At 31.0% G+C, this 24,905-nt stretch overlaps 2 protein-coding genes across 4 annotated transcripts; one reads left to right on the forward strand and one right to left on the reverse strand.

The window, feature by feature from the left end:
• Window positions 1-7,103: 7,103 nt before the first annotated feature.
• LOC130948229 (topless-related protein 1) lies at window positions 7,104-14,953 on the forward strand. Of its 2 annotated transcripts, none has more exons than XM_057876940.1 (26): window positions 7,104-7,314; window positions 7,931-8,069; window positions 8,202-8,381; window positions 8,505-8,618; window positions 8,710-8,868; window positions 9,203-9,380; window positions 9,499-9,625; window positions 9,745-9,854; window positions 9,963-10,140; window positions 10,256-10,365; window positions 10,457-10,526; window positions 10,643-10,716; window positions 10,817-10,912; window positions 10,992-11,087; window positions 11,226-11,353; window positions 11,470-11,704; window positions 11,790-11,951; window positions 12,044-12,136; window positions 12,289-12,435; window positions 12,909-13,019; window positions 13,100-13,279; window positions 13,376-13,504; window positions 13,582-13,677; window positions 13,891-14,079; window positions 14,172-14,338; window positions 14,604-14,953. In XM_057876940.1, the coding sequence occupies exons 2-26, from the start codon at window positions 7,990-7,992 to the stop codon at window positions 14,809-14,811; spliced, it is 3,417 nt and encodes a 1,138-aa protein (XP_057732923.1). In that variant the 5' UTR covers window positions 7,104-7,314; window positions 7,931-7,989; the 3' UTR covers window positions 14,812-14,953. The 2 variants fall into 2 exon arrangements, with proteins under 2 accessions (XP_057732923.1, XP_057732924.1); XM_057876941.1 differs by lacking the exon at window positions 7,104-7,314 and adding an exon at window positions 7,788-7,806.
• A 638-nt stretch (window positions 14,954-15,591) lies between these two features.
• On the reverse strand, window positions 15,592-24,076 carry LOC130948742 (uncharacterized). Of its 2 annotated transcripts, none has more exons than XM_057877599.1 (16): window positions 23,907-24,076; window positions 22,917-23,215; window positions 22,712-22,840; window positions 22,416-22,623; window positions 22,050-22,196; window positions 21,365-21,439; window positions 20,775-20,846; window positions 20,235-20,306; window positions 19,781-19,852; window positions 19,564-19,635; window positions 19,040-19,111; window positions 18,746-18,817; window positions 17,956-18,099; window positions 17,219-17,290; window positions 16,558-16,704; window positions 15,592-16,074 (listed from the first exon to the last, which is right to left on the reverse strand). In XM_057877599.1, the coding sequence occupies exons 2-16, from the start codon at window positions 23,109-23,111 to the stop codon at window positions 15,890-15,892; spliced, it is 1,734 nt and encodes a 577-aa protein (XP_057733582.1). In that variant the 5' UTR covers window positions 23,112-23,215; window positions 23,907-24,076; the 3' UTR covers window positions 15,592-15,889. The 2 variants fall into 2 exon arrangements, with proteins under 2 accessions (XP_057733582.1, XP_057733581.1); XM_057877598.1 differs by having other exon boundaries at window positions 19,040-19,114.
• Window positions 24,077-24,905: the final 829 nt, after the last annotated feature.

Genomic DNA, 24,905 nt, shown 5'->3' on the forward strand with positions numbered 1-24,905 from the left:
ATTTAAATATGTATTAAAAATTTAAATTTTACCTTATACATATAATAATTTATTGGCCAATAATAAATTGTTAAATAAAATTTAAATTTACAATAGATTAATCATTTGACTTATGAAATTAAAAAATACCTTAAACAATAAAAAAGTCTTTTCTTTAAAAAAAACCACTTATTATTTAAAATAATAATCTTAGTTTAACAATGAAAAAAATAGGAAAAATTTAATTTTAGTGTATTATTAATATAAAAAAAGTTTATATGTGTATTTAATTAAATTTTTATATTTTGTACATAATTATCTAAATAAAATAGATGTTTAAATTATTGATATCAAAATTAAATTAAAAATATATAAATAAAAATAAAAGGGTCCCCATCTAATAAATAAAAATAAATCACTATTTTTTTTCAAAAAATATGTTTTTGATAAATATTTCTCAAAAAAGAAATTAAATTACATTATATTTTAACTTTAAATGATTAGTTTCATCTACTACGATGCACATCTTTCAAGATTAACAACAGTTTAATCAACTAATAATTGTAAATTATGCTTTAAAACGGAACATCAATTTGAGAGTATGAATATCACATATCTTATTTCATACTCTACATCAAAAAACAAAAATTAAACTCATTTAAAAAATAATAGTATCTATCCTCTCTAAAGTAATATGTAAATTATTTTCTCTTATGTGTCACATTCTAATGAGATGTTTATTTATTTTAACTTTTTAGTAAATTTTGTTAAATGACTAATTTATCTAATAAAATAAAAAATATATAATTGATTTCCGGTTATTAAAATTTGTTGAAAAATTAACAAAATATTCTTTGAAAAATAATGTTATATATTATTCTTTTATTTTTTACACAAAATCTCTGATTTTTAACAAAAATTAAATAAAAATCCAAACCTTCATAAAAAATAATTACCAACTAGCTACATTAATTTTTCAAAAACAAGCTAAGATATAAAGTGTTTTATTTTTTTCTTTTTTTTTATATAATTTGAAACTAAATTGTATAAAATAAATTTCTAAATTTAAAAATTTATTTGACACGATAAACTTTTTAAATTGAAAATTTTTACGGTAATCGACACTAATTTAATTTGTGTTTTTATTTTTAATTTATCACATTAATATTTTAGTTTAGAACTTAGTTAGTATAAAAAAATTTTTAAATTAATATTTTAATAAATGTATAAAAAATGTATTAAAATAAATATTCAATTAAAATATGACGTATTAAAGAGAATAATTTACATATTATTTTAAAGAGAATAAATAACATTCACCTTAAAAAATATTACGTGTAGATTAGTACATATCACTTGTAAAACGTCATGTATATTAATTATAATTTATTATTATTAGAATGTGCGTAAATTTTATTTGAAATTTTGCACTTTGTGTAATAATAGATAAATAGTAACATAATATATGTGATATGGTTTGTTATATGTACATGACACAATCTTTTTAATATATATTTTGAATAAGCTATTAAAATAGGACCAAAAGATTTATATCACAAAAAAATTAGATATTAAATATATATTTTAAAAAATAATTTTAAAGATCAAATTTTGATATATTTTTTTAATTATAATTAAAAAATATTTTTTATTTTTAAAATTTAGTAATTTTTTGTCAAATAATTTGTTTATTATGAATGATCATATTGTTTAAAAAAAAATAGAGATCAAATTTTATTTCAATTTTTTTGTGTATTTTTTAAATATTATCATATAAATTTAGATTTAATTGATAAATCATTTGTTAAATATATTTTTGTTATTTATACAAATAATATTTATTATTTTTTATCGTATTTTTAAATTCTCTAAAAATTATTTTATCAATAATATTTTTTTTTTTGTAGTGATTAAATCTTTCGGATAGTTAATGCCGTAAATTTTTATCCTTCTAGTCTATTTAATATTTCGGTTGTACATTATTGAAGTGCGCTGTTATACGAATACTCGGGAATTTTGTCATTTGTTTTTTTCAAATAAAGTTTTGTACTGCTGGAATATTATAAATAAAAGGAGATTACTTTATGTACCTTGACAATATAAAGTGTGAAACAACTTTATACTATTATTATATTCCATATAAGAATTTATGAATTTTCTGAATCATGATAACCAATTTCTCACTAAATAGTCACCTACTATATATGTGCATGGCGAATTTTTTATTTTATTGTTTATTGTGTAGAATTGTTCAATTTATCCGTACATAAAATTTGCTTTTATTTTCTTGCAAATTAGAGATTTTTCGTTCTATGATAAATAAGTGATGATTAATGAACCTGAGTAGTCAATTCAAACTAATTAAAAGGTTTGATAAGTTTAGACACTAGGTGACAAAAAAAATAAAAGAATGAACTTAGATATACACAGTAGCATATAAATTAAGGGAAATCCTTTAGTGTTTATAAATTTATTGTTTAAATTGTCTAAATATAGAAAGATAAAAAAGTAGGATCACTTATTTTATTTTTTAATTTTATGTCTAAAATTTAAGCATTATAGAAAGAACGGTAAATTAATAATGTATGAAAGATATTTCAATAATTTATCAACAATAATTCTTATCTTTCTTTTCTATATATATAAAAAATTCTGTCTCATTTATCATGCTTTCTACTTCACTTTCCGTCAGTATAAAACTGTGGTCCACCTTTATTTGTTTTAAATGGGATGACAAAACAAAAAATAACAAATAGAGGAATATTTTTAGTATTTAATTGAAACATTTATGGTTGAATATAGTAAGTAATCTTGTATTGATTGAATAAAAAATACATATAAATGATTATATTTGTAATATATTTTTTATAAGAATTGTTTTGGGTTATATATATATATTTTTTAGTCAATAGAAATTATATTTTAGACTTTTAACTTTAAAGTTAACAAAGTTTTGATATTGTATCATAAACTATTTTTTTTAAGTTTAAACTGATAAAAATAAGTACACAAATAATTATATTTTAACCATTACTATTATTAGATGACACTTTATGAGTAGAATAATTGACCATTATTAAAGAATTAAAATAATTAAGTGAATATATTTGAAATTTTATTTATTTATAATTTAAATAACTGGAAATATTTGAGAGAGAAAGAAGATATATTAGATTTTTTATTGAAGGAATTTAATTATTTCTATACATACAACATACATATAATTATTTTTAGGGTAATTTTTTTATAAAATTTTATTTTAATACACTAATAATATAAAATATTTTATACATTCGTCTTACCTGTGATAAATATACGAGTTAACATCAATCCATAAAATGAGGAAACAAGGAACAAAAGCACTTATTGGGTTAGCTTTTTTTTTTTTTTATAAATAAAACATTAATTTATTTTAGGAAGGGATCGGAAAAGAACAAGAGTGTGGTGGGGAAGGCATTTCCAAATTGTTTAGCATCATTGCATCAATGAGGTTTCACCCTTTGTCCCATAATTATTTTAAGCATCCCTGTTGATAGTGACGATTTAAAAGGGCCACCCTATAGATTTTTGCGATCTCTCAATATATCAACATGTTTTTAGTAGTCTCTCTCTCTCTCTCTCTCTCTCTCAAAATTTGATAATACTTAAAAATATTATTAAAAATAAAATAATATTTAAAAAAATTTAATTACACTATCAGTTCTTATAGTTTTACCAAATTTTCAATTAGATTTCTATACTTTTTTCTTTTCAATTGGATTCCTACACTGCTTTTAATTTTGTAATTATATCATTTTCATATAAAAATATTAAAATTAATAGAATATTTCATTGTAAATTAAAGGTATTCATAATTAAAAATCTAATTTGATCTTTGACCGTATGGATTTTGATAGAAATATTATGTTAATTTTAATGTTTTAAATTTTGACATAAAAAATGATCTAATTACAAAATTAAAAGTGGTGTAGGAATCCAATTAAAAAAAATATAATGACCTAATTAAAAAGTTGGTAAAACTATAACGACTAATAGAGTAATTAAACTTTAAAAATTAGTTTTAAGTTGAAATATAAAAATAAAAGTGTAACATAAAATCATAAATATAAAAGAGTACGGCTTTATTTTTAGCAATATATTTTAAATGTTGTCAAAATTATATATAGATACCGTATTCGAACACAAATTTTTCAACCATTTATTTAGAATGTAAAATTTATAAGTTCAAATTCTTATGCAAAATAAATAGTTAGAATTTGGTATCATGGTATGTATATTATTATAAATGTTAAACCCCTAGATCCGTGTATACATACATCACCGCTGCTATTGATCTTATATTGGCATTTTTATGTATTTATAATTCATAGAATTTTGTAATGTTGTAAGATTTTAAATTAATGGATAATTTATTAATCAAATCAAATATATCGTTGTTTGGTGAGTTGGAACTTGGAAAGAAAGACAGGGAAAGAAGGAAAAAAAATACATTATATTATATTTAATAAGGACGCCATTATTCCTATTCTATATTCATCTTCTTCAGTCAAATATATCTTTGAAATATTTTATATAAATTTTCGTGCTCAGAGAAATATATTAAAATTAATTAAGTTTGGGGGTTCGAAATAATTTCACTAAATAGAACCATAGCCTTCCAATTATATATATCGAAGGCTATATTTATAAATTAAAATGCATAGTCACAAAAAAAAAAAATTAAAATGCATAAACTAAATTTATAATTCTAAACAATAAGATCTAATGGGAGAGTAGTCAATCAATTATGTTTACTAAAAAAAATATGGTAAGCCTTGTGCTACTTAAAAAAAAAAAAAACTCTTTTCCTTCATCCAGGATTCAAATTTGAATTTTAAAACAGGAGAAAAAGATTTTAATGAAAAAATATTGTGCGTATTTATTTTGCAGTATTTATAGATCACGTTGATACATATTTAATTTATTAAATAACAAGTAAAATCTATTCTATATTTTACACCACATTCATTTCATGTGTGTTACCATTCATAACGTGGAAAAATAGACGTTAACCACATGGATGACCCAACAAGTTTTACTTATCATCATCACCAGAGTTAAGATATACAAACAATTAAAAAATAAAAAATATTTTTAAATAGTGGGTTTTATTGAGACAAAGAAAAAGAAAACACAATGAAATTGGAATATACTATTTTAGTATTTTAATGGCAAAATTCGTTCTTTTCATATAATTAATAGTTAAAAATTGTTAAATAATTTAATATATTTAATTAAATTTTTATTTAACGATTTTTAATTATCAATTTTACATTAAAATAATTGCATGTGAATTTCTATTTATGTTAGTATGTATCTAAAACGAAAACACCTATATATCAGTATCAATATTTTACATATTTTTTTATAATTATATTAGATGTATATTAAAATCAGTCATTAATATAAAATATATATTAAAATTACATAAGAATAGAACTATAAACTTTTTTAGAAGAGACTAACATAAAAAATAAATAAGTAAAGAAAAAAATTTTAAATTAAGAAGGGCCAAACTAAAAATTAGAGACTTAATATATACAAATTATTAATTTAGGGCGCATTGTCCTCTTTCTATCAATATAGTACCGCTATAAATACTATATATATGTATACAAAAATACATAATAGTTGATTTTAATAATTATATTTAAGATGATTATTTATATTATTTTTTTGCAAAAATAATAATTGAGACTATCATTTTTATATAAAAACATATTGATACGAGTATTTATCATATTTTAAATAAATTTAATTTTAATATATTAATAGTATGAAATAATTTTACATATATATTTAATTATATAATGTAATAAAAATAAATATTTTTTTTATATTAATTGTATAAATAATTATCTAAAAAATAAATATAATTATACAACTATATAAAATATTTTACATTTTCAGTCGATCAAAATTAAACATTATAAAGTGTATTAAAAAAAAGGAGAAATAATAATATTTGTAAAAGAAATAGTTTTTGTGGGAATAACGTAACCGAAGAAGAGGATGAATGGGAATAATATATGGTGCTACGTGGAAAAGAACAGGCAGACGTACACACCTGACAGGGACAATAACCTACACACCTCTCTCACCACGAACCACACATTTCAATTTCAATTTCAATTTCAATTTCAATTACTCTTCATCTCGCCATATATCATATCCTCTCGTATCACAATCATAGACTGTATCACATGATTCAACAAGTGTACTAGGCTCCCCCACCCGCTTCATCTCGCGATGGCAGCGACCGTAATATTCTCTAAACTCTCGCCCCAAATAATACGGTGTCCCCTCCCCGAGAAACTTTGTCGTTTTCAACACATTTATTTACTTGTTCTTTTCCTTATTTATTTCTTCCCTCTTAAATAATTCTCCACTTAATTTTATAATTAAGGATAGGATTTACTTAACTTGTATGTAACCACACACGTTAAAATTATCATTAAGAGAAGCTTTTATTTTTTTTTTACTTTAATAAACAAATAACAAATGAATTAAAAATTTAAATTTTGTATTTTATAAATTTTTTAATTGAGAATTTTAAAATGTAGAATTTAAAAGTACCTTTTAAAAATGAAATTTGGCTAATATATGTTCTAATTAATTTTTTTTTTGTAAATACAAATTTTTATTAGTTATTAATAAACTCTTAGATCTTATTTAATCTAAAGAATCATTTTTTGATCTATTAAATTGAAAAATACTGTAAAATAAAAACAAAAATTAATTCTTTTAGACATATTATATATATATATATAATTGAAAATATATTTCTTAATAATTAATAGTCTAGAAAATTAGAAAGGAAAATTCTTTTTTCCACTGGGAAACTGAAAAGAAGACAGCTATTTAGCTCCATATTCCAAGCCGATTGTTTAGACAAAAACCGAAGCCGGCTTAGTGGGCCCCGCAGTTAACTGCACTTGTTATATAAGTAGATTGACTTATCAAATAAGCTATCAAACATTCGACAAGTTATCAATGATAATTGAACGTTGTTTTCATCCATCTATGTGTCGCCTCTTACATAAAATAAACCTATTTATGCAAGTTCAAATGTGGCGCATATAAATATGTGTGTTGTGTTTGTAGTTTTCTAGAGAGAGAAAGAGAAAAGATAAATAGAGTGAGAGAGAGTTTTGAGGAGAGAGAAAGTGCAAGAAAGAGAGAGAAAGCTTTGGCTTCTTTGTTGGGTTGAGGGGTTCCATATTCGGAGACCCCCTTTTGTTTTTGTTCCTTCTTTCTTTCTTCTTTTGCTTTCCCATGTGTTGTTGTTTGAAGAAGGTGAGAGCTTTTATCAGAGCTTTGGTGCTTCTTCCTTTTCTTTTCTTCTCACTCTTTCTCTCTCTATCTTTCTAGTTTTTTCGAATCTGTTAAAGTTTCAAGCTTTTCTTACTTATTTTTTTAATTTTTGTTACCCAATTCGAAATTTCCTTTATTTTTTTTGTGGGTTTAATTTAATTTTATTTATTTTTTTAAATTTTGTTTTTGGGGTTTTGACACTTTTTGCTTCATGCATCTTGGATTCCCATAAGAGAGGTTAAAGCTGCTTTTTTTTTCGATCATCTGGGATAGGTGTGGAATAAATAGATAGACATAAGAGTCAAATTGTTTTCATTTTATTTTCTCTCTCTCTCTCTCTCTCTTCTCTCTCTCTTCCCCCCCTAAAAAAAACCGCATCTCTCTTTCCTTTTGGTTAATTTTGGCAAAAATATGGAAGAAGTTTTTTTCTAATTTACTTCTATTAATGCTTCTGCTTAAATGGTTTGATTCATGGTGCGGATTTGAATTATCACTTTGTCTCTGTTATTATTATTATTATTATTGGTGTGTGATTTTTTCAAGTTACTTTTCCTTTTGCTAAAAAAAAATTTTTTTTTTTGTTGTGTTGTGTTTGCAGATCTAGTTCAGTTTTTGCTCATTTTGGTGCATATCTAATCGAGGAAGTGGAAGGTTGCGATGTCTTCCCTTAGTAGAGAATTGGTGTTCTTGATCTTGCAGTTTCTGGATGAGGAAAAGTTCAAGGAGACTGTTCACAAGTGGGGCTAGTTTGTTGTTTTCATTAAATTAAACTAATTTTTCCTTGGTTTATTTTGATTATTTATTTGGTTTTTTTACCACATTAATTAATTTCTTTTTTTTTTTGGTCTTGTCAATTTTGAAAATGATAGGCTTGAACAGGAGTCTGGATTTTTCTTCAATATGAAGTACTTTGAGGATGAAGTGCACAATGGCAATTGGGATGAGGTTGAAAAGTACCTTTCTGGTTTCACTAAGGTAGATGATAATAGATATTCTATGAAGATATTTTTTGAGATAAGGAAACAGAAGTATCTTGAGGCATTGGATAAGTAAGTTCATATCATAAGTTTCACACTTTGTTTGAATTTTGTTGACTCTTTCAGCATTTTCTAGTTCTGTTCTAGTGACTAGTTTGGAGACTTTAGTTGAACTGTGCTTAAATTTTTTGGTAGGCATGACCGGTCCAAGGCTGTAGAAATCTTAGTAAAGGATTTGAAAGTGTTTGCTACTTTTAATGAAGAATTGTTCAAGGAAATCACACAGCTTTTGACATTGGAGAATTTTAGGTATGAGTATATATACTGGCCTCTTGTGGGTTTTGGTGTGAAACTTATGTAATGTGCAGCAAATGATTCGAGTTTGTTTGTGTACTACTAGGGAAAATGAGCAATTGTCTAAGTATGGTGATACAAAATCTGCTAGAGCAATCATGTTGGTTGAGCTCAAAAAGCTCATTGAAGCGAATCCTTTGTTTCGTGATAAGTTGCAATTTCCCAACCTTAAGAACTCAAGGTTACGGACTCTCATCAATCAAAGGTAAATTTTTCCCAAGTCCTTTTGTAAAAAGGATTACCCTATTTCTTATAGAGAACAAAACTTGTGCTGTGTGTTTATTAATAAAAATGTTGTTATTGTTATCCAAAAAGTGAGCTTTGATAGGATTTCGAACAATTTCCAGTTTTAATATTGTAAATAGACTACTTGAATTTGTATATAGGAAAATGTGTTGCGGTAATTATCTGCACAATTACATTGTTGATGTTACATTATACATTCTTGTTATGCTATGCAGCATTGGTGTTCATTTTTTGTTTGAGATTACTGAATAACTGGCTTTCTTTTTCCTTTGTTTTTGAAAAATCATTTACAGCCTGAATTGGCAGCATCAACTTTGCAAGAATCCACGGCCAAATCCTGATATAAAAACTCTTTTTGTGGATCACTCTTGTGGACAACCAAATGGTGCACGAGCTCCTTCACCTGCAAATAATCCGCTATTAGGGTCCTTACCAAAGGCCGGAGCATTTCCTCCTCTCGGTGCACATGGGGTGATCTACTTAAACTGATTCATCTTCTTTTCATCATAGGCATCCGCAGTATATTCTATTTCTCTGTCACTTTTGGTTCTTATTACCATACTTGACTCTCCGTGCTTCGTGTTTACAGCCTTTTCAACCTACTCCAGCACCAGTGCCGACACCCCTGGCTGGGTGGATGTCAAATCCTACCACTGTGGCACATCCTGCAGTTTCTGGAGGTGGAGCTATAGGTCTTGGTGCTCCATCAATCCCTGGTATTGAGTTATTTCGCTTTATTTAGTCTCAAACTCTTTATGTATAATTGTGCTAAGATATTGTAGGGTATATCAAGTTTGTTCTTTGACTTATTACCTGTTCTATTGCCTTGTTAAAGCTGCTTTGAAGCATCCAAGGACTCCTCCAACTAATCCCTCTGTTGATTACCCATCTGGAGACTCAGATCATGTTGCTAAGAGAACTAGACCAATGGGAATATCCGAGGAGGTAATCTTGTATTGCTTATGGACGAATCATTAACAATGCATCTTCAGGCATAATCTAGTTTGACCCCTGAAATTTCTGCTAATAGTTCATAGTTGTCACTTTGTGCAGGTAAATCTACCTGTCAATGTGTTGTCGGCAACATTCCCTGGTCATGGTCACGGTCATGGTCATAGTCAAGCTTTTACGGCACCTGATGACTTGCCGAAGACTGTCGTGCGAACTTTGAATCAGGGTTCATCTCCTATGAGCATGGACTTCCATCCTGTGCAACAGTCTTTACTTCTTGGTCTGTTGCTCTTCTAAGGCCTTTTCTGATAGCCTGTTTTTTCCTTTTTTTAATTGCATGCTTTTCGCTATCAAATTGGAAATTGAATGAGCTTTCCTTGATGCAAATTTGATAGTTGGCACTAATGTTGGGGACATCGCTTTGTGGGAGGTGGGGTCTAGGGAGCGGTTGGTCTTGAGGAATTTCAAAGTTTGGGACCTTAGTGCATGTTCAATGCCATTTCAGGTAATCTCTTACGCAGTGTGTTCTTGATGAAAATTTGTAAAAACTTGTAATTTTTTTTATGACGGAAGGGAACTAATCTTGAACAATTCAGGCTGCTCTCGTCAAAGATCCTGGTGTTTCTGTCAACCGAGTGATTTGGAGTCCTGATGGTGCTTTATTCGGTAAGTTGAGTTTTTTGTTTTTTTTGTTCTTTGTTTTACTGATATAATATATATACTTTCAGATGTAAACTAATTCTGATTGCAAATATCTTTTGTTTGTATATGGAATGGAACAGGAGTTGCTTATTCAAGACACATTGTTCAAATATACTCTTATAATGGCGGGGATGATGTGAGGCAGCACCTTGAGGTACATGCCATATAGTTATAAACACGCGCGTGCACACATATATAAGTGTATATATTCATATGCATTTCTCTGATTATTTACTTCCAAACCTTATTTCTAGATTGATGCTCATGTTGGTGGAGTAAATGATCTTGCATTTTCGCATCCAAATAAGCAATTATGTGTGATAACCTGTGGCGATGATAAGACCATTAAGGTACATTTTGTACAGCCTGAGTTGGTTTAAACAAGTGGAGTAGATCATATATGTTCCTAACTACGTTGTGTAATTTAAGGTGTGGGATGCTGCTACGGGTACTAAGCAGTATACTTTTGAGGGCCATGAAGCTCCAGTATATTCTGTATGCCCCCATTATAAAGAAAACATTCAGGTAGGAGAAATGTTAGTTGAGTTGGTCGTTGCAATTCCTCATTCCTTTGTCTATAATACAAAACCCTGAAGTAGATTCTTCTGCTAACTTTTCATCGTTTAGTTTTCTTGCTGATAGTTTTTTGTTGTGATGTTGTAGTTTATTTTTTCAACGGCATTAGATGGAAAGATAAAAGCATGGCTGTATGACAATTTGGGATCTCGTGTTGATTATGATGCACCTGGTCGTTGGTGCACTACCATGGCTTATAGTGCTGATGGAACAAGGTCCGAATTCTCAACCATTGCTCCTCATGTTATGCTGAATCTGGCTGCACGGTTGAATTATACTTTCTGTTCTTAATATGGTGTTTAAATGTTCCCACCACAAACATTTGCTACAGGCTCTTTTCGTGCGGGACAAGCAAAGATGGGGAATCCTCTATTGTTGAGTGGAATGAAAGTGAAGGAGCTGTCAAAAGGACTTATCAAGGATTCCGTAAGCGGTCTTTGGGTGTTGTGCAATTTGATACCACCAAAAATAGATTTTTGGCTGCTGGTGATGATTTCTCCATAAAATTCTGGGACATGGACAATGTTCAGCCTCTGCAAGCCATCGATGCTGATGGGGGTCTTCCTGTAAGTTCATTCGTTTGTTGCAAAATAGTTGAGAGCTAGTATTTGGAATAAGTAGTTGCTAATGGTTGCTTGATATGAATTTTAGGCAAGCCCACGTATCCGATTCAACAAGGATGGAACACTTCTAGCCGTCTCTGCGAATGAGAATGGAATCAAAATTTTAGCCAATGCAGATGGTATGCGTTTGTTGCGCACATTAGAGAATTCTTTATATGATGCATCACGAACATCAGAAGCCATGGCAAAGGTAGATATGTACCTTATGAAAACTTAATCTACAAATGATGAGAAAAAAGAAATAAAATTAAACTTCAAGCTAACATACTGTGTTTCTTGCAGCCTACCATAAATCCAATTTCTGCTGCTGCCGCCGCAGCGACTAGTGCTGCACTTGCGGAGAGGGCCTCTTCTGTAGTAGCAATTCCCGGAATGGTTCGTGATCTTGTCCTTATATCAACAGTACTTATCATTACTTGCAACCTTCCATCTTATTTGTAGCTTTCTGTTTTTTATTTTTCTTCTGTTCAACATGCAACTTTTGATACAGAATCTTATTATTACTAATCATAATTACTTTTCATCAGAATGGGGATGCACGGAACTTAGGTGATGTTAAGCCTAGAATAAGTGAAGAATCCAATGACAAGTCAAAAATATGGAAGCTCACTGAAATAAATGAACCGTCTCAGTGTAGATCCTTAAAGTTACCAGACAATGTGAGAGTACCAAAGGTATGTCATTTATTTAAATTGGTCAAACTACGCTCCCACTGAAATAATAGAATCTCATGGCGACTTACCCTTGTATAAGAAAACTGTTCATATGTGTGGTTTTGATGTTTGTGATGTGCTGGGAGCTCTTGTAACAGCTAAGTATTGGTGTTTCACTGTAGTTTTATAATGTAAATCAATCCCAAGTAGGTTTTCAGGTATGGCTTTCCACTATAGTCAACTGGTATCGAACGTATCTTAAAAGACTAAGATTAATGAAGTAGTAGATATTTGGAGATTCTTCCTGCTGTACCTTTTAGCTCTCTAGTCTGTCTGTGATGTAGAACCTCATAATCAAAAGTTTTGATTCAATTCGTTTTTTGGTGACCAAAAGTTAAGTATGGTTATAGCTGCACTTGAACTACCTTTGTGGAAGGTTTCTCTGCCTCATCTCTCCATCAATGAAATTGTTCTGATCTTTGTTATCATGACAGATATCAAGGTTGATATATACAAACTCTGGTAATGCTGTTCTTGCATTAGCATCAAATGCCATTCACCTTCTCTGGAAATGGCAGCGAAATGACCGTAACTCATCTGGCAAGGTGTGTGTCCATGCAAACAAAACCAACTACTGTTGGATTATTGCTGTTCATGTTTTGAAAGTTTGATATTTGTTCTGTAGGCCACTGCCAGCATGCAACCTCAATTGTGGCAACCATCAAGTGGCATTCTGATGACTAATGACATTGCCGATAGTAGTCCCGAAGATGCTGTTCCATGCTTTGCTCTGTCCAAAAATGATTCTTATGTAATGTCCGCCTCAGGAGGGAAGATATCCCTTTTCAACATGATGACTTTTAAGGTGACCTATGAGCCTGGTTATTTTTCAAGTTCAACACTATATAGATTTTGAAATAGTGCTGATTAACCAATTTCAATCTTTTTTTGCTAAGTACAGACAATGACGACATTCATGCCTCCACCACCTGCAGCAACCTTTCTTGCTTTTCATCCTCAGGATAACAACATTATTGCCATAGGCATGGATGATTCCTCCATTCAAATATATAATGTCCGCGTGGACGAGGTAACAATGCCGTCTCTTAAGAGTTTCTACTCATTTGAAATTCGAGATATAGTGTTCATGCTGATTTCATTTTGCAGGTTAAAAGTAAACTCAAGGGTCATACTAAAAGAATAACTGGTCTTGCTTTCTCTCACGTATTGAATGTGCTAGTTTCATCTGGAGCAGATGCCCAGGTAATAATTTTCCAAATGGATGGGCCTCAAGCATCTTTCTTTTCTATGATTAAATGTATTGAAAGAACATGTATATACAAAAGCACTTGCACTAGAAGAATTTGTAGTTTTGAATCTTTAATAGGCTCTCAACTAGTAAAAAGTCTTTTTGAGCAACACAATTTGCATAATTATGATATTAAGAGTTGTCTTCGAACTTCGTTTATCGTGCAGATTTGTGTGTGGAATACTGATGGATGGGAAAAGCAGAAGAGTAGATTCTTGCAGCTTCCTCCCGGGAGGACTCCATCGGCGCAGGCAGATACGCGTGTACAGTTTCATCAGGATCAGATACATTTCTTGGTTGTACATGAAACTCAGCTAGCCATTTATGAAGCAACAAAGCTAGAATGTTTGAAGCAGGTCAGCTAATTCAGTTTGATGTCTTGTCCAAATAATTTTGTTTCATTTTTTTTTCTTTATAGATTTTCTGATGTCGGCTGTTCGAATTGTAGTGGTTCCCACGAGATTCAGCTGCACCAATATCGCATGCGACTTTCTCGTGTGATAGTCAGCTGATATATGCCAGCTTTTTAGATGCAACAGTCTGTGTATTTAGTGCTTCAAACCTCAGATTACGATGTCGAATCAATCCGTCTGCTTATCTTTCAGGAAGCGTCAGGTAATTTCACACAAATTAAAAGTATTTTTGGAATTCAAAAGAAAATGTCTACTGTCTAGTATGGTCAATCTCTATTAATATCTCTAAAATGAGAGTCAATGTAACTATGCCTTAGGGGATTTTTATTTAGGGCTTTATACACCATTTGTATTTTAGCCCCCAAAACTTTATAATGTCCAAATCGACCGTTATATTTACCAAATTTGCATATCAAAAGCTTAGTACCCATTTGTTGAATGCTACCTTAATGTGTTTTATGTGGCAGTTCCAACGTACAACCGCTTGTAATTGCGGCGCATCCGCAAGAACCGAATCAGTTTGCAATAGGGCTGTCAGACGGCGGAGTTCACGTGTTTGAGCCACTTGAGTCGGAAGGCAAGTGGGGTGTGCCTCCACCAGTTGAGAATGGTTCAGCAAGCAATGTGGCAGCTCCATCAGTTGGAGGACCCTCTTCAGATCAACCTCAAAGATGATCCATCATCCATGTCAGAAGACTAGTTCTTTTATAAGAATCGAACAATCTATTTCTCTTCAGATCAACCTCAAAGATGATCGATCATCCATGTCAAAAGACTAGTTCTTTTATAAGAATTGAATCTATTTCTCTTCTTTTCACATTGCATTATTTTTTTCTTTTATTTTAGTCTCTCTTTTTTAAGTGTAGGGTTTTAAAAATTACACTTTGAAAAAGTTGAAATAATATAGTTTGGTGAGAGTTTTTAAATTTTATTCTAAAAGTATATTACGTATTTGTGAGGGTAAAAAATCCTGCGATAGTTTTAAATTCTAGCTGTAGTACCGTTGAGGTTTAAACCCCACATAAACAAATAAAACTGTGAAAATGAAGTATTTTGTAAAAACGAATGTAACTAAATTTGGAAGATATTAAGATTACTAAGTGAAATTTTTATTAAAAAAAAAAAACAAGATTACTAATTGAAATTTTTTTTATTAAAAAACATAAAATTTTCTACTAATAACCTTATCATGTGTACTTAGTACACCATAGTTAAACCCTAATCTAATTCAATGGAAATTTGAAATATTAATTCCGTTAATGGAAAAAATCTGAAAATGCATTTCTATCATTTACCCAGTTTCATTAGTTAGAATTGTTATATATACTACTAATAAGGTTTGTTTTAAGATTAAAAAGTATTCTAATGTTTTTAAGACTAAATAAGGATATATTTGTTTTATTATGCACGTTTGTTCTTCCAAGTGTAAACTTTTAAATCACAACCTAATAAACATTTCAACAACGTAAAGAGAATTAAATTATAAAGGTATCGGAGGTGTGCATGGAGACGATAGAGGATTATAAATCTATCCACACACACCCCATTACCTTAACGCAACCCAGAATCATCGTTTTACATCATAATTCATAAATAACATCTTCACAGAGTAGAGGCAATTCACACCTTTTCATGAAGCCCATTAAGCCTATATACAATTTGAGGTTGTCTTTCCATGTTCCCCCCTAATATGATGTTGGTACCATATTTACATATATACTAATATACAGATTAGAATTCCTTCCCGAACTACCTATTCTGGCCGGAAGCTGACCAGATTCGGGAGGTGTGTTGATCTTAGTTTCTTTATGTCATATGCTGTCACCTTGCAGGATTCCAATGTCAGAGACCTCAAGTTCTTCAGTGTTCTCAAATGCTGCAGACCAGAGTTGGTGATGCGAGAATTTGAAACATTCAGAGAGATTAATCGAGTAAGCCCTGAAATTTGAGTGCACAAACATTGAGCAACGAAATAATACCACCAGAGTCTGCATATTTCACAACACCTCAAAATACATCACGCTCAATTTGTATCTATCCAAGCCCACTCTATTATTATTATTGCTGTTGTCGTCGTCTATTATAAAATTTATAATTCTATACAATTCATAATGGGGAAAAGGGATGATTTGGTACACAAATTTTGTTCCTAAAATGCCTTCCATAATGTAGAAACATAATTTGTGCTATTTTTAAAATTCAAACCCGCAACCTCTTAATTGTAGTGCCAGGCATTTACCATCTTGTTTGTTAATATTACACATTTAATAAAAAGAAAGGAGGTTAGTGCAATAGTGCATATTAACACACTAATTTTTTATTATTACTATTATTATTTCTTCATGCTAGTATTTACGCAAAGTGGAAAACAAAGGGGAAAAAATGCAGTCATGGGTTTCTGTAGGCAATGGCACTGCATACCTGAAATTGATTCCAGGCTTTTGTCCGTAAGGTTGCAGTTTTGTGATAAGTTTAGGCACATAAGACAAGAAAGCGCTCTAATATTTTTCACACCGGCATCAGTCAATCCTCCACCACATATCTCCAAGGACCTCAGGTTCTTAAATTCTGCAATACAATACAGTTGAGCAAAATGGTAAACTTCGAGTACAACCAAAATGGAATCAAACAGAAGAAGCAAAAGATTTAATACTAGCATAGAAGTCTATACAATATATATTAGGGAACTAAAACTAAAATTGTTTATGGAGCTTGTTAGAAAAGAGGCATCCCAAATTTGTAGTTATATCAGCCCCGAAAGTGCATCATCCTTTCCAAGCTAGAAACAAGAGAGACGGAGGAAGAGGGTTCGAGCTCCACATCTAACTGATATCAACTGATCTGATCAAACTGATGTCCTATAGGACATGCTCTCGCAATTAAGATTTAAGACAAACATTTCCTACTTAAATTTCACAGAATCCAAGTTCACAAGTTCATGCAATTTAACTGTAACAATTAAACTAACAGAGAAAACAATTACAGGACCATATATCGACTGAGAGTCATATTTCAACTTCCAGTCATGTGAAAACTAAAAATCCAGAGAACTTAAAACATATTTAAGTGACATTAGACATACTTCTCAAATAATTTGTTCCATAATCTGTGATTCGTGCACCGAATAAATCAAGGTCAGTAAGCCCAGTCAAACCTGCATCAGTAAAGTGAGAACGATGGATGCTGCAACATTAAGCTTAGAAGATCATGAAACAAAGTACTCTAAGGACTTGTTTGGACGATCTTCTCTAAAAAGATCTTTTTTAAAAGGAACTTCTGAAGAAGTGAAAATTGTTTTATTTTGGATGTAGACTTTATCTTTTTAAAATTTTTTATGTTAGGATGAATATTAAAAGATCTTATTTTACCCTTGAACATATTTTTTCATATTATAGAAAATATCTTTTTTCAGAAAATGAAAATTATAACTTCTCAAAAACATATCTTTTTTTTCGTTTTACCTTTTTCTAGTGATTGTACTTGTATCAAAAATATTTTCCCACACATAAAAAAAAATTTAAAAAGATGTTTTTTTTAATAATGCCTCCAAAACAAGCACTAAAGCTCGATGAGTGGGGGAAAAAAGTAAGGATTTGGATCCTCTAAAGTTTGAATTTCACTTTAGAGAGTAAAGTGTGATCTCTCACCATTGATTTCATAGGTGGGACCAAGAATAAATATGAAAGAGAAACTATTCAAAGGTAGAAGATCACACTTTATTCTCTAAAGTAATAGCAAATCAATTAGATAGAAGAGAATAGGAGTTTGCAGAAATAGAATTATTCCTTTGAATTGTAGTACATCCATATCAACACATACTTGTAAGAGCTGCCAGTCCAGCATCAGTAATTTGGTGAGCATCCAAATTAAGTGACTTAAGAGATGTGAGTCCACACAGTTTCCTTAAACCACTATCACTAACCACAGTGAATGACAGATTTATTTTCTCCAGGCCAGACAATCCTAAGAGAAATTGAATATATAATGATATAATAAAAAACTGTTAAGAGTCTGCGGCAATGATAATCACAGAACATTAGGGAATAAAGGTTCCCCTCTAAAAAAGCAAAGCGAAAAACAAGATTCATCTATAAAGCATAGCTTTCAATTATACATTATAGTATTTAACATGAAGGAGCGAGCTATTACAACTGCATTTCGTGTATAACTGTACAATATTGTGGAGAGTTTTCATATCAGATAACCTGTATTAATGTTGTAATTTACACGTACATTAGTATCAGCCATTAATTGCCAATTATTAGGTAATAATTACTTTATTATACAAGAAAATCCCACATGCTGTAATACATATTTATCAACTGAAATAAAGTTCAGTTTTTCCTCAATTTCCCCCCTCCCAGTCATTAAAATGGAGAAAGGAAGGATGAAGCTAATTTTGTGAGGAGGAATACAATGAAAACACAATTACATATGTAGAGAATAGGTCCTACATGCCCTCAACAACTTGATATATGAGAAAAAAAATTTGTTAGTATCTCTGAAAACATGTTGAGATATCAAAACAGACATCATTACAAATACAAGCAGTTATTTCCACCAAAAAGCACACAAATAGAACAAGTAATAAGGAACTAGCATATCTAACCTGACAAATGGTGTAACCCAGTATCTCCAACTTCTGTATCAGACAATACCAAGCACTTCAGTTGCCTATGGCCTAAAAAGCATAGGCCAAAAAAGTCGGTCATATTTTCCCTTGGACAGTGGCATTTCCAATGACAAATCACATGTAACACATCATTCTTTGAGTTTAATATTGGACACATTTATGCCACCGAGAGGAAAGGTGCAAGCTACTTATTTTTCACTTTCTTTTCCCAAAATTTGTTGCAACATTTTTATTTTCATCCAGAAAGAAACAAAATATTCAAGAACCTACCTGCCAAGTTGATCAACCCTTCATCACCAATCCTACATGAATCAAGGTTCAAGCTCTCCAACTTTGTCAATACTGCTAAGGAAAAAAAACTCCGTAATAAATCTTTTGAACTTTGATTGTTAAATACTTCTATTTTCATTTATTTTCATTCCTATATTTTTGAAATCTAATTGATAATTTGGAAGTGTTGACTGCTGAGTTGGACTGCCACATACGATGACGACAATAACAATAAAACATTGTCCCAAGCAGTCAGTTACGTGGATCAAATGAATCGCCACTACATCCCGTCATAAATCATATACGAACTTAGCCTATTTATACTTGGATCTCGTGACATAAAATTTACAGGAAAAAAAAAAAGTAGTACTGGACTATTGCGGGCATTGAACATTTCTCATTAAATTATTATATCGAATCATGGAATCACAGAAAGTTAGACCAAAAACCGTGTTTTCTGCAATGGGTTATGAGAGAGAGAGAGAGAGAGAGAGAGAGAGAGAGCAGGTCCATATTTTTCTCACCTTTCAAGTGTGCTAAACATGCATCAGTAATGTCATTAAATCCCAAGTTGAGTACTTTCAAATTTTCCAGCCCTGCAAAAGTTAAAATAAAAAGTTTTCTACGGCTGCCTTGTCCACAATAATTCTTATGGTACAAGAAATTTGAAACAGATGAGCATATTTTAAAATATATAATTATCAAACAAAAATAGCAGATAGACAAGTCCCAACAGCTTACGTGAAAACTTTTCACAGCAGTCGTCGGTAATATTGCATCTATTAAGATTCAAGTTTGACAAGAGAGGAAGATCTGGCAAGAAACAACAAGGACACATTAATCTAAAATATATACTAATAAACATGATGGAAAACATTTTACAGCAGCAGTACACTGACAAATCTGCATCTCTGAAGTTTTAATATAGAGCTGAGCTAACAGAAGGGTTTATTATTTGCTTGGAATGTGGGGTGCAGAAGTATCATTTTGGAGGGTGATGCAGAGTTTTCCGGAGAGAGAAGACAAGAATTCAACCATTCTCACAATGGCACCACTGCAGGATATCCTTAAATATGCTGGCTGGTTTATAGGTTTAGTAGTTGTATAGTTGTATCGTTTCTAGGGAATATAATAAAGCGGCCAATTTTCTAGATCAGCAACATAATAAGCATAAAAGTATATCAAGCAATTAAACCTGCAAGAGAATCCAAGCATGCAGCTGTTACAAGGCACCCTTCCAAGTTTAGTAAGGAAAGCTTTTGCAATCCTGAAATGAACCAGGACATCATCGAAAATTAATGGAAGCATAGATAATTATGAAATACTGAAACTCAAGAATTCTGTTCAAACTGGCAAGCTGAGATGCTAGTATTGTATATCGGTTTATAGTTCACACTGCAACATGTCTACTGACTAACATAAACAATATCAACTTCAGAAATTACAACGACAAATGGAAAAACAAAGAGACTTTTCCAAGAATGATTTATACAACTGAAGTCTACATCAAAGAAATGAAGCACAAGGAAGATTGGATATATAACTGAAATTTTTCCCCAGAAAAGACAAACTGATTAGTTGATAGCTGGATTCAGAATTATAACCATATATTCACATAAAAACAGAAAACAAAGAAAAATCCATGGAAGAAGATGAAAATGCTAGGTTGAACCTATAAGATAAAAAATCCTGATTGTTCTGAAACACCACAATAATACAAGGAAACGGGAAGTACCTTTTAGAAAGCTGATGCCAAAATTAGTGACTTTACTGCAAGAAATCTCAAGACTCTCCAAACACACCAACTCTGGAAGCAAATTGAATAAAATTACATTGTTCTGTTAATCATTGAACCATGTGTTGACCAAGACAACAATGACTATACTTCCATATGTACACATCAAACTGACAATTATACAGTAGTTAAGCACAGTTGCAATGTGTTCTTTCTTAGAGAAATAAAAGTATTCACACACTTGAACTCATTAGCCTTCAGGAGCAAAGGTTTTGATATGGCATCATAGCCTCTTTGAAATTGGCAACTAGTTCAAAAAAGAAAAAAAGACCTTAAAGCTAAACATCATTTGCCATAATGCATTGGAGCAATGTCGTTGCTGGATGGAAATAAAATGAACCAGTACAATGCATCCCATTTTATCAGTATGAATAGACATCTTTTAATTTTATTAGAAAGCAGCTATCAATTATATAACGTTTATAAACAATGTGTAATGGCAGAAACACGATGCACACTAACTGAAAATAGGAAGAATATGCTTAAAATTTTCAGCAACTGTAATCAAAGGGACGCAAGCTGAAACAAACCTGATAGAGGCTTCATATCAGAATCGGTTATGCAATTGCACCATTTAATATTGAGTGATTGCAACTTGGTTAAACCTGAAAATTATCAACAAATCATTGGATTGGATTGGATTGAATGTCTCAAGGAAATCTATTTCTGTTTTCCATCCATGCTACATTAACACAACCACCATAATAGAATTCCTTCATATTGTTATTCTCCTTCTACACAACTTGTGATTAACATGGACAATAGAGATTAGACTATTTTTAAGGGTGACATTATTTATTTCACATAAAGTTTCTGAGTGTAATGAGTATATCAATTCCTGCTTCTGGAGAAGATCAATATTTCCTTATCTCAAACAACATATTTATCTTAGATATTCAATGTACTCAACAAATTTAAAAGGTGGACAGTGGCTTAAAAATCGTTACACTACTTGGCTGATCCATAAATTACATTCCACATCGTAGATGGAATTTTTGTCAATTAAAATTGAAATACGCAAACGATTGTTGTAGAAAACGACACAGCATCATGAAGGTACATTAGCACCTGTACAAATTAATTAAGTTTAACAGCTAGAATAGAAAATTCACACATCCTTTGAACACTAATAAAACAGGGGGTACTTGAAGAGAACCAAAGAACACTGATCAGTAATGTTCTACTTTTTACACAAATATTGGATTGATAACCAACCTTGAATGTGAACCAGGCCTCCATGAATCCCAGGACATCTCTCCAAGTCCAACTTGACTAAATTAACAAGACCAGACAAGATACTCATTCCTTGAGCAGATATTGAATCATTTCTTCTGAGGCTCAAACTTGTCAAGTTTGACAGACCTGGTATATAGTATAATAGTCGTCATAAACCTTCAGTTAGTGGCTGATGAATAAGCACTTAAATATTTGATAAACAACTTAAACGCCCAATGCACACAACACCAAAAACAAATGCCAAGTATCAGGGGACCAACAACCAAGTTCTATAGGAAATATGTGAATAACTGCCAATTATTGTGATTCCATAACAAAGACTCCATGAAGGAAAAGGAAGAATACCACTGATGCACTCCAGTCCATGATCCGAGATTTGATCACAGTAATTTAGATTTAAGGAAAGGAGATTTTCACAATATTTTAGGTAACCCAGCCCAAAATCAGTGACATCAGACCCAGAAAGATCCACGGAAAGTAATGATGAACCCTGTGATGAGATGACATCCATCCAAGAATCATTAACACCGGCATATTCACCCAAGTCAAGGTCCTGTAAAAAAAGCAGCATGATAACATTTTAGATTATAAGCGCACAAATATCTAGAAATCCAGAGGCAGAGTTAATTAAAAGTATATACCTGAAGCGCACAATCTCGAAAAGCTTCAAGGGAAACGCTGGTTAGGCGTTGGGAACAAACCAATTTATTAAAAATTTGCTGACTTATATCCCGAGGCAGCATAGAAAATGCATTATATCTGTCAATATCCTGTTGAAATAAAAATTGCTGTTGATTAGATCAAAATTTAGTCTATCGGTGAAGGATACATTTTCTTGAACAATACCTCATTTATTTTCTTGATGCACAACTCCAACAGCGATGGACAATCTCCTTTCCGTAAATGGAAATCTACAGAAGGATAAGCGAACGAGGATGTCCACCATTTCAAACTCCCACTTTTGCAAAATCTTCGTGAAAGTCCTCTACATGGACTATCTTCATAATCCCGCTCGGGCTTCCTAGAACACGCTCCCCCCATATCCAGGAAATATCTTGTAATCAATATTTGTCACAGAAATTGCACCAGAACACTAGTATATTCCAATCAATAACCAAAAATGAACGTATGCAATCAACGTCACCCTGTATAAAAGACACAGAGAGCGAAAGGGCACAGATGAATAAGTTTTCAGTATACTTGATCATTCACACTGAAGCCATTAACAGCTTGAAAATTACAGCAACCGCATCATAATCAACATTTAACATCTTTCTCTTAAACTAATATTAACAATAAGTTAATAACAGCGCAATACATTTGTTTTTTTCAACCGCACGATGCTCCATATTCCAGAGATTCTCTTCGAACGGTTCCATTCATGTGAAAATACAGAATCTTAGGACACTAACGCTATAAATTACAGTAATATAATGAAGCAAAATTTTAAAATAATACTAACAATAATAACAGCGCGATTTTGTTTCCAATCGCAAGAGGCTCCGAGTTCAATCAACGATGAACACGAATATTCAGAGAAAAATAAATAAATGATCACAGCTGAATAATAACTAGCTAGATATGGTGATCTACGAAGTAAGAAGCGATGATCAAACAGCAGAGTCTCCATACTCCACACACCACAGATTCTCTTCAAAATTTCCAGATGATAACTAACGAAACGTAAGAATTAAAAAAAAAACACAAATGAAAAGAAGTTTCTGGAAGCTGCGATGAAAATTTTGAAAAAAAAATGAAAGAAGGAAGCAGAATTTGGAGCGAAAACAAACGGAGCAGAGCATACGAAATGGTGAAAAAGCTAAGTAACAGTTTCACCTTGACATGATCGGCGAAAAGCTCAAAACGACATCGTTTGAAGACGCACAGATCCTCTATCCTGTTTTGAGAGAAAGAAGAAGAAACTGAGAAATTTTGGAGTAAGTGTAAAGGAAAGGGAGTTTAAAAAAATGGAAAAAGAAAGAAGGAAGTGAGTGAGTGTTTCTCTGTGTGTGTTGGGTGGGTGAGAGAGGTGAGGGTGGTTGGGGAAGAGAAAAGTGCTACGTGGCTGGATACCGAAGCTGGATCCGAAGCAATGTAAGAAGGGCACGTGGCGAGTACGATGGTTTGGGAGAGCGAGGTGGATAAGAAAGGAGGGAAAAGAATAATAAAGAGAGAGCGAGAGAGGGATTTGGTTGTTGACTTTATCCGTTTGGAGAAGGCTGAGTGGGACCCGTTAGAGGGATGGCTTGTGAGCTTTGTGCACGCAATGACGCCACTCTTTTTGCGCCCCTGTTTCTTGCCTCTTTTTATTCTATACTACTAGTGGTACTGTGAAGATTAATTAGGCAATTCTTAAGATAGAGAATAAATTATTTTTTTATATATTATTGTATATACGTATTTAATATGTAGATTAAAATTTTATATAATTTATTGTATTTAAATAAATTTATTATACAATAATATTTGAGAAAAATTATAGCTAAAATTAGACTAATGACTATTAATTATTGCATCATATTTATTCATATTTCTACGAATGAATACGTAAAAAATGAATTTTTTAATTTTTTTTAACAATTAAGAGAGTAAAAGTAATTTTTCATTATTAATTTTATAGATGAAACTAAAAATAAATATAAAAGAGAGAATATTAAGAATAAAAATTATACTTTATATTCTCAATTTTTTTTAATAATTAAAAGAATCAATTTCTAAATACGTATTATTCATTTTTTTTATTGTACGATATTTTAAAAGCGGAAGTAATAGACTAATAGGTACTATTATTTACTACTCGTATTTGGAATAATAATAAATTAATAATGCCACTTG

The sequence above is a fragment of the Arachis stenosperma genome, chromosome 9 (genome assembly GCF_014773155.1).
Source record: "Arachis stenosperma cultivar V10309 chromosome 9, arast.V10309.gnm1.PFL2, whole genome shotgun sequence".
In the NCBI taxonomy this organism is placed as follows: Eukaryota; Viridiplantae; Streptophyta; class Magnoliopsida; order Fabales; family Fabaceae; genus Arachis; species Arachis stenosperma.

Excerpts from the sequence above, each read along its gene's own strand:
- LOC130948229 (XM_057876940.1), top strand. The coding sequence starts at position 7,990 with ATGTCTTCCCTTAGTAGAGAATTGGTGTTCTTGATCTTGCAGTTTCTG. Across the intron at positions 10,141-10,255 it reads GCAACAGTCTTTACTTCTTG|TTGGCACTAATGTTGGGGAC; the intron begins GTCTGTTGCTCT and ends CAAATTTGATAG. Across the intron at positions 14,339-14,603 it reads TATCTTTCAGGAAGCGTCAG|TTCCAACGTACAACCGCTTG; the intron begins GTAATTTCACAC and ends TTTATGTGGCAG.
- LOC130948742 (XM_057877598.1), bottom strand. The coding sequence starts at position 23,111 with ATGGGGGGAGCGTGTTCTAGGAAGCCCGAGCGGGATTATGAAGATAGT. Across the intron at positions 20,307-20,774 it reads TGGCATCAGCTTTCTAAAAG|GATTGCAAAAGCTTTCCTTA; the intron begins GTACTTCCCGTT and ends GGTTCATTTCAG. Across the intron at positions 16,705-17,218 it reads TGGAACAAATTATTTGAGAA|AATTTAAGAACCTGAGGTCC; the intron begins GTATGTCTAATG and ends ATTGTATTGCAG.